Raw genomic sequence first — 9930 nt, 5'->3', positions numbered from 1 at the left:
AAGGTATTTTTTCTTATTTTGGAAAGAGAGAAAAAATATTTTGCTATATGTATAAAAAAACAGCAGTCATCAATACGTAAACATTCTGGAAATAGAAAAGTATATGTATTTTTAAATGTTCCTGTTTTTGTGATTTGTTCAAATGTGTAGCACAAATTAAAGTTCCTCATTGACTTAAATGTTGTGTTGTCTTCGCTCTTCTGTGCGACAGTGTCTGCCGTCGGGTGTAAGAATGAATTTGAAGTCTGTGTTGTGGTGTTGCTCCATTCAAAACTCGAGTATCCAACAATCTTTATTCTGAAGTCATTGTCAACAGTATAAATAATGACCAAAAGAGGGTCAACATGCACGAGATCAATGCCATACAAACCCTGAAACGCACAAAAGGAAACTGTTACTGCAAAAAAAAGAAGAAAGAAACAAAACTGGGAAAAAAAAACAATGAAAACACCCAACAAGTTTCAAACTGCGGAAATGATCAGCAAAACTATGGTTTAAGTAAAACTGGCAAATATCTCATGCAGAGTTTCACACTTTGCTTAAAAAAAATCCACAGTGCAAATATCCAGCCAGTTACAACTCTAGAAAACATTATCAGATGGTAAGGTAAAGCTAGATATGGATGCCCTGCTGTGATTGGTGGTTATGGTCAGTCAGGTGACCCTTGTAGCACTGGCTGATGCTGTGGTCCAACACTTGGATTTGCTGAGGAAGGATTTGGAGTGAGTGACGGGATCTGGACGTGTCAGCATGGCTCTACATTATAAAGCAAAGGTGTTTTCATGCCTCCTTTAGGAGGAGAAAGGAAATGTAATGATGCCGTCTCATAACTGATAGAGACACTGTGATACTGTAACTGGCACGGCTGAACTTTGAACATCACGCCGCTGTGATAAGCTGCTTCTTAACCCCACAATGCCAAGTGTATCATATACACTCATCAGTTTGATTTTTATTTTGTATTTTTCAAAAAAAAACTACTAATAAATCACATAAAAATGGCAAATGTAGCAAAAACAATACAAATTAAAACTATCCAAATGTATCTTTTTTTTTCTGTAGCTTCGGTTTAAAAAAAGAAACATTTTTCTATCAGGTACTTCATGGTTCAGGCTTCACGGGGTGAAGGACGATGTTTTGCAGGTTGAATCCGAATTTGTCAAAAATGTAATTTCACTTCATTTTTTCCACCAAATGCATGGAACAACCTGACACATGGGTGCTTTTTGTAGTCCATCTTCAGGACTTTACACAGCAGAGCTAGGCTTACATCCACCTTCACATTAAAAGGTTTCTTATAAGTGCAGTCGAGCTCTCTGAGCTCCAGGCTTCTCTTCATCTCATCCTCACCTTCTGATCTTCTATCAAGGTAAAGCGATCGGGGGCAGGAGGTACTTTATGTTGTACTATTCGACCACGGCAGCTGGGATGTTTTGTCTAGTAAAATAACTGCTGCTGCTAAATTTGTTTCATTCAAAGCATAATTAGAATAAAGAGAATTATATCTGATTCCAGGCAGATGTCCAAGCCTAATATTTTAACTTAAAACCAGCACAAACAGCATGGGTGGCTACCACTTTTCTTGTAATGTTGTTGAGCAAACCATGACATACAAAAAAAAAAAGTTTACAACCAATGACTGCACTTTCCCTTTTCTCCGTCTGTAGGCTTTAGTGTCTCAAATATATTTCAGGAAAAACAAAAAAAACCAACAACAACACGAGTCGTTCCCAAAGGCGACTTCATCTTCTGAAGATCCAAATAATATGTGTGAGACAATGTTGAATATTTACAAACAGCTGTTTATGCTGCAGTTTAAATGCAGCTGAGAGTCTGGAGTGGAGCATGTGGTCTTCATGGAGTGGTTATTAACTAAGTGCCCCCTCCCCCAGCGAAGGTAAAGTCCAGGTACGATGTCACAGGTGGAACGGGAGAGCGAGGTTGTACTACTCGTGATTTTTCAGTTCACTGCCTCTGTCGTTTTCTTCCACTCTTCAGTGCAAAAGTCAACATTCGTTCACAAACTTGCGTCTGTGGAGTAGACGCTGATACTGCTCGCTACAACAAATGGATTTACAAAACATTCAGGGGTTCACTGAGGCTCACTTTGTTTGCAAATACTTCTAAAATTCTAAAGTACATCTTCAGTTTGTGTCCACCTGTTTCAGAGAACTGGGTAGGCATCTCAGCGTGCTATTTACATCTGGAATTTAATAGAAACGACTCAAAAATACTGTTGGCAAAAGTCACACGTGCCTCTGGGCTTGACTGATGAGAATCCGCTGTGCTTTAAACCGCCTCACACTGCATACTGATTGGTTAGACCTAACCCACCTCAAACGCTGATTAATTAGGCAACTTTCCTCGCTGCGGACTCCTTTGAAGTCACCGAGGGTTTAAGACTGTGTCTGTTATACAAACCCAGCAGGAGTCTGCGTGAGGGAAGCAGGTACGGCAGCTGTTCAGTGGAGTCGTGGAGTGTAATCTGCTTGGCTTTGAGCCGTGCAGACGCTGGGTTTCACATTCATATTTCATGAGGCGTAGGTACTCCTTTGGGTGAGAGTGGTGTGTGTATCCCGTTTGTCAGTACACATATCTGTATTCCTTGTTAGTTCCTATCTCCAGTCCGGTGTAGCATGTTGTGCATGTCTTAGCTGGGAGGCCGTGGTAATCAGCAGGAGGAGGCGCTGATCTTCTCTGAGACCTCTGGGTCAGACTTGGCTACCAGGAAACGCAGTCGACCCCCTCCCAGACGAATCAAATCCACCGCGCTGTATGGCACAAACGGGAGGAAGCGGAGAGAGAAGGACAGAGTCTGGTTACCTGATGCTCAGCAGAAACGTGAGGATAACATGGTATCACTGTCTGAGCTTCGACCAATCAAAGTAATCAATCGGCTTAAGAGGCTGACAGCAGTGGTTAGCAATGTGGAAAGTTTGCTCATTGTCATTGAAGTCAGTGATAACTCAGTGGTATCATTTATCTCCATCTGTTTAACGCCTCCACTACAACTTTTCCCTTACCTCTGGTAGTCTGCTCCTATCAGACTGGTACCGTTCACTGCCAGGATGCGGTCTCCAATCCTCAGTCTGCCGTCAGAGGCGGCTGGTCCATCGGGAATCAGAGTCCGGATGTAAATGCCTGGAGCGTTGAGAGGAGTGTGCTGCAGGATGGAGAAAGCAATGGAAATCGATTGATGCCACAGCCAGGGAAAGTACTTGGCCAGAGGCAGGTGTCCATTAAAGCTGTGTGCATTCACTACTACTGATAACTGCTGATTTAAACTGATATTTAGAAGTGTACAAAACACAGCACCACTACCTCTACCACTGAACCTTTTCTAGTTAGTCTGGTCTGGTTTTCTGGTCCTTTTCTAGACACTAACGTTAACAACCTTTTGTTATAGGTAGGAAAAACATTTAGTTCTATTTGCACACAATAACAGAATTATGCTCAAAGCTTGTAAAATAAAGTTAAAACTGAGTGTTATCTTCCAATTTGCACACAATATAATAACTTTAGCGAGCTGTCACTTGAGAAAGCATCAAGACTCTGGAAAGAGAACTAGTGAGAGATGTGTTTAAAGACCCTAGAACAACTGCCAGGACGCAAGTGAATGACTTAGCTAAGTTGGGAATTGTAGTCTCAAAGAAGACAATCCCTAGGGCCCTGCACGGGACTGGACTGTGAGGCTGAAGACCAAGAAAAACTCAACTTCTGCAGAAGAGACACCTGCAAGCCAGACTGTATGCTAAGATCAACCTGGTGAAAAATGATGCATACCAGAATTATAAAACTAAAGCTCTTTGGCCTCAGAGATGCTGGTTATGTTTGGAGAAAGAATGGAGAAGAGTGCAAGCTAAAGAACACTATCCAACAGTGAAACACAGTGGTGGAGGTATCATGTTGTGGGGATGCTTCAGTGTGTCTGCAGCTGCGTCAAGGTGAAAGAAAACCTAAGCAGTCAGCAGCAAAACTGGGTGTAGGTTGTGGTTTTATCTTATAAAACAACAATAATCGATAATCTCCAGAAACCAAAGTAAAGGTTATTAACTTGCATGCATAAAACCCTGACTTGAATGTCATGGAAAATCTGAGGAGTGAATTGAAAACCATCAAATCTGGAGGAGCTTGAGATATTAGCCAAAGAAAAATGGTCTGGGATTGCTCAGGAGACGTGTGTGAGACATGTTGAAAACTACAAAAACAACTGCAGGCTGTTATCCATCAAAAAAGATGCACAAGTGACTGTTAAAATTAATGGGCTAATAATTTACACCCTGGTAGTTTTTGGTTTTTGTGAAATAATTTTGTTTCTGTGCACAAAGTAAAATAATGTAAGCATTCAAAATAAAACCACAGTGTTTAAAAACTTTAAAAATTTATTTTTTTGCTATTTGGCTGATTGGGACCTGATGAATGTAAAAACAAAGAATTACCTGATTTTTTTTTAATATACCTGATTTTTGTTTCTGAGAAAAATGAGATCCACATATGAGGACATTTGTTTTAACAGTGGCAGAGAACAGTGGCAGTATAATGTCCCCGTAAGTGGATATTAGGCCCTTTAGAGCAAAATTTGGTATTTTGGTCAAGACAACCCAAAATGTGTTGTCCACACATGTGGACGCCAGGTCCTAGGAGGGTAAAAATGACATTTTCAGGGAGGTAGCTCTTAAACAATAAATAAAGGATATGAATACAAAGTATTAATTTACTTTGCACTTTAATTTATTTGCAATATGTAACTTTAAAACGTGTAAATAGTAGTAGTTATTAGTGTCAGTATTTATTGTATGTCTAGCATGTGCATGTGGATACTGCTGAAATTTGTGAATTTCCCCCCGGGAATGAATAAACTATCTATAATCTAATCTATATACTTAGATCTAATCTTTATACTATATACTATATGTTAGTGACCCAGCATTTTTAAAGCACGTGGCTAAAACTCAATATAATGTGAAAAACGTGTTTGTCTACTTACCAGGCCGTCTATGAGTCCCATGCCCAGTCCGTAGGGTCCCTTGTCCAGTTCCACTACAAACACCACACACAAGTCATCAGGAAGGGAGGGGACGCCAGGGGAGGATACAGGGAAAGGGAATTCACACCCACTAATACACCCTGCAGAGGACACAGACACCCAAAGGCACAAAACACACACAGACACACACAGGGTCTCGCTATGGGGTTGGACAAACAGGAAAAAAACACAAGACTTGCTGTGCAGAAGAAAAACGCGGATATTCAGACATGTGCAAAGGTGCAGCTGCTATACCACACACACATGCTTCTGCCTGCAGAGGTCACACTCACTACACAGTGAAGGGGATCAACTGTTGCACACACTTTAAATCAGCATTTTTTGTCATGCCCTTTCAGTGCAGCTATAAAACCGTTTTAAACTGAGCAGTAATAAAATGTACAACATGCCACGTTAATAAAGTGTTTGTGACAAATCCTCCCGCAATACACACACACACACACACACACACACACACACACACACACACACACACACACACACACACACACACGTCACTGAGTGACATGGTATTGACCGTAACATGGTTGATCAATGTAAATCTGCTGTTTCTTCATTAATTCTGTTCTGCAGAGGGTGTAGTGCCACAGCAAACTCTGGATTCCTGTGACCTTAATTAATAATGTTTTTTGCCGCAGTGAGATGGATGGATTTGAAACTTAGAAACAAGAGCAGACGCTGTCAATATCTGCAGGTATCTACTGCTCAAGATCTGAAATGTTGCTGATTTTTTTAAACACCTGGTGCATGCTCACTATCTAAAATTAACTGCAAGATTTAAACTTGCACATCTGGGGTGGACAAAATAATAAAAAATAATAATAAAGCGCATTATGCAATTCAGTACAAAAAAAAATCAGCTTGTGTGAAGCCTTTGTTCTTTTTTTTGGTAAGGGGGGGGGGTCTGATTACAGCTGGTACTTGTTGTTAATTGTAAAAAATAAAATCTGCACATTAGTTTTTGCTATTTTGTCCACCTCGTGTAAATAACGCGGCCTACCCTCCAGTCCGTTGGTGATGAGTCCGTTGGTCTTTTTACATTCAGCCACAGTCCTGCCGGTGCAGCCGTTGGTCTGAACGTTGGTGCCGATGAGCGGCACAGGCCCTCCTCCGCCTCCTCCTTCAGGGTATAAGGGGGTATTGGGAGGAGTCAGGAGGCAGGACGGGTCTGGATTTGCAGTTCGAGGGTGGTGAATGGTGCCGTTCCGTCTGAGGCTGTGTGTGTGAGACTGGCCTGAGGGTCTGTCCCGTCCTCTCTCCTCTCCTGGCTCTCCTGGCCCGTCGTCCCCTGGACCCCCTGAACGGGGACTGCTGTGGCTCGGAGGTAGCAGCTCCCTCTGTGTTGAGATGGGACAGACAGACTTTAGAGGATAATCTGACATCTAAAGTGAGGATGCAGATGATAGCAATAACAAATATTCCTTTTTTCTTTCACCTGCGAGAAAATTTAGAGCATTGCTGAAGCTTTGCTCCTGCATGAAAACCCATCAGCTTGAGATGATTAAAGTTTGAATGCATTATCATTGCACAGATTAATGTTCCAGTGAGCATACTTTTAAATGCATATTTTTCTGTGTGCAGGTATGTGTACATATGAGGGTGCTGTAACACTAGGGATTATGGTCTAGTCAGCCGTTCCCACTAATTAGACAGCCTAAAGACTAATCAGATTAACCATGATTTAACCATGTCTAGGTTTCTGTGTGTGTGTGTGTGTGTGTGTGTGTGTGTGTGTGTGTGTGTGTGTGTGTGTGTGTGTGTGTGTGTGTGTGTGTGTGTGCGGGTTGGCTGGAATAGAGGGTTTTGTCTTTCATTTATGGGATTACGAGGAACTCCTCAACAGCCACAGCTGCTGAGGCACATGGCCTGGATTACTAGGTGTGTGTACTTGAGTGTGTGTATGCTTGTCTTTCTGAACCTGAACTTCCGGCCAGTCAGCTGTATTGGTTCCATTGGAGTGTGTCTGCACACTGGGAGTGTTGGTGTGTGTTTGCGTCTTGGTGCGGAGCCCCCACAGGTAGTGGCGGATGTAGAGCAGCTGTCTGTAGATGCTGTCTTCTACACACTCGCTGTCCAGGTCCACTCTGAAGCCCGAGCTGGGCAGCACAATTGGAGGATGGTTCTCAAAGCTCTCCAGGAGGTCGACTGCAAACACAAACACTGATGTTAACATAAATCTGCGTTGCTGTCTTGATTCAATACATATACTTACATATTCAATACACAATGCACAATTAGTATAAATAGCGCTAGCTGCTAGTTAGCATTAACTGTATTGAATGCACACAAGTTTACGCAACGTGTATCTAGCACTCTCTCTTCTATCTACCAGTTCTGATCCTGGTTTCAAGAAACCTCAAAATGCTTTGAAGTATGAGTAGGTCATCAATAATCCTTGTTTTTTAATTACAATTTTGTCTTCCAACAATCACAAAAACTATTTCGTCTTGATGCGTGCTCAATCATCCAGGTATCCCCAAAAGTTGATTCTGTTCACCTGGACGTAGCGTTTTCAGTGGGAGAAACGTTTCATCACTCATCCAAGTGACTTCTTCAGTCTCAGCTGACTGCAGGTTTCTCCAATCTTATAAATAATGAAATAATTGATCAATGGTCATGAGAATTTGCATATTAATGATCAAGGAACTGACCTCCCAGTCCATTGTTCTTTCAGTGGTGCCAGTTTCAGTCATTATGCAAATGTACTGTTTATAAGATTGGGGAAACCTGCAGTCAGCTGAGACTGAAGAAGTGATGAAACATTTCTCCCACTGAAACGCTACGTCCAGATGAACCGAATCAACTGTTGGGCACAAAAACTATTATGTCTTCTTTATAACAAATCAGTGCATATCTTTCCCTTCCTCTGCTCTCCTCGCTCAACAAAGTGCCCAAAGTTCACAAAGTGTTAGATTGTTCACCCATTAACAGGTAAATATGAGGCTAGACCAAGGTAGTTTTATTACTTCATTATGTGATGTCAAATACCTCAGACTCGGACGTTTGGTACATCTGTTTGGCTGAGGAGCCAACGGTACAAAGCTACCATCTGTAGGATTATGACTAAACGCCTTTAAGTCGAGATGCCGCCTGCACATGACCTTTTCTGCAGCGTAAGAACATCAGTTTGTCTTGGATAGCTTTGGATACCCTTCATCTTGCATCTCAGTTAATGGGAAAACTGGAGCTAAACTGGAGCAGGCAACCTATTTTTCTTTTTGATTTACACATTCACCTAACAAGTGAAAGCTTTTTAGTTCAATCCCAGAAAGAGACAGATCTCTGGGGTTGCATCAGGAAGGTCATCTGGCATAAAAACTCATGCAGAGCTAGTATCCACACTGGCGATCTCTTTCAGTTGAATTACACTTACAGAGGAAATAATGTTAAAAATGTTGTTTTGACAGCTTAATAAGAGCATGGTGCTTTCAAAGTCAACGAGTAATTGTGTTAAATCACTGTGACTCAGTACTGTCTGAGAATTTCTGCTCCTTTAGTTATAAAGCTGTTTGTCAAACACGTAAGAAAAAATTAAATAATGTATTGATTGTGTCATATATGCTATACGCTATGCTATATAACGGTTAACCAATTAGTTATTTAACTAGCTATTTCCTGATATAGTGATATCGGCATCTATATGCACCAATAAATGAAAAATACAGCAAGGAAAGAGACAACAGGGAAAGTCTCCCAATTACATTAAAAGTTTTGATGTTTCTTAGTTTGTCAACCAGAGGGCACTCTGCAACTTCTCTGATGGTAATGCCACAAACCAGCTGACCCAAGTGTAAACATATAAACAACAACGTGTCAATAAAACCATCATTTTTTCATTTTTAAACTGTACTGTCATGTTACGTTAGTGTGTACTAATATATAACAGATAAAACAGATAAAAAAAATATTTTGTGTGAAAGAAATAAAAATATCGGCCCACAAATAAGATTTTTAAATGACCAAATATCAGTAGCAGTCCTGGTTTAAAACAGATTTATCCACATTCGCATTCATGTGTATTTGTTTTTGCTTGATCTTCTCCTTCATTCTACAAGCTGCTCAACAACCCCTGTAAACCATTACACAATTGACCTTTAGCACGACAGTAACAGGCCTCCAACTGCCAACTCACGAGATTCAGACCAGTATTTATTGTACCTATAATCCCAACTCATAACACGGGGGCTTCGTGTTGTCATAATGTTGTCAGCGTCTCTGGCCAGAAAAATTCACACAAGCTCACAAACGTACCTGTTCTGTATATGTACGGCTCGTCCTCGCTGCTGGGTTGCCATATTGGAACGGGGCCTATCTCTGCTGTGAGCTGGTACTGAGTGAGAATGCGGTGGAGCTGGACTGGTTTCAGAGTTGGGTGCTCACTGGACAGCGCTCGCCACCCCAACTGCAAACAAAGAGCAGAAATAAATCCCAGACTTGAAGAGATGAGAGGATGTCAGGGGAGTCACAAGTTTATTAGCAGGGTTTTGTAGGACGTCACTCATCACAAGCTGATCGATCACTTCATTTACAACTTGAGACTAATTTTTTATTATAAGATTTTCTGCTTACGCCCACGTATTCCCTCCCCATTGCTTATAGCAATGTGAGGCTCATCATATACCAGCACAAACAAAAAAGACATTTCCCTGTGTGTTACCTGAGTGAGCTGTTGGGGGTGTGTGGCCAATATGGACACTGTGCTGTTGAGTTTGGTGAAGAATTTTTCAGCCAGATGTCCCAGCCCGGACCTGCTCGCCCACTCCATGACCATCCTCAAGCATGCCTGAATCTGCAGCATCTTGGAACGCTGGAACCAACCCCGAGACGGACCTGCGTGCACAAAGACACACACACACACACACACACGCGAGCAGAAGGGAGCG

General features: G+C 41.7%; 1 protein-coding gene across 4 annotated transcripts in view; it reads right to left on the bottom strand.

Annotated features, from left to right (window-relative positions):
• Positions 1-57: 57 nt before the first annotated feature.
• radil (Ras association and DIL domains) overlaps positions 58-9930 on the bottom strand; it is a 32006-nt gene continuing 22133 nt past the window's right edge. For 3 of the 4 annotated variants that reach the window (XM_040023671.1, XM_040023672.1, XM_040023674.1), the window contains 7 exons: positions 9705-9877; positions 9299-9449; positions 6966-7192; positions 6048-6384; positions 4988-5127; positions 3024-3163; positions 58-2771 (listed from right to left, as the gene is read on the bottom strand). In XM_040023671.1, the coding sequence (XP_039879605.1) occupies positions 2672-2771; positions 3024-3163; positions 4988-5127; positions 6048-6384; positions 6966-7192; positions 9299-9449; positions 9705-9877 (1268 nt within the window). In that variant the 3' untranslated portion in view covers positions 58-2671. The remainder of the gene's footprint in view (positions 2772-3023; positions 3164-4987; positions 5128-6047; positions 6385-6965; positions 7193-9298; positions 9450-9704; positions 9878-9930) is intronic. The other variant, XM_040023673.1, reaches the window with a different exon arrangement.

Source organism: Simochromis diagramma, unplaced genomic scaffold (genome assembly GCF_900408965.1).
Source record: "Simochromis diagramma unplaced genomic scaffold, fSimDia1.1 OVJJ01000302.1, whole genome shotgun sequence".
Lineage (NCBI taxonomy): Eukaryota > Metazoa > Chordata > Actinopteri > Cichliformes > Cichlidae > Simochromis > Simochromis diagramma.
Note: the sequence above shows the minus strand (reverse complement) of the source record. Positions and strands in the feature narration are given on the sequence as shown.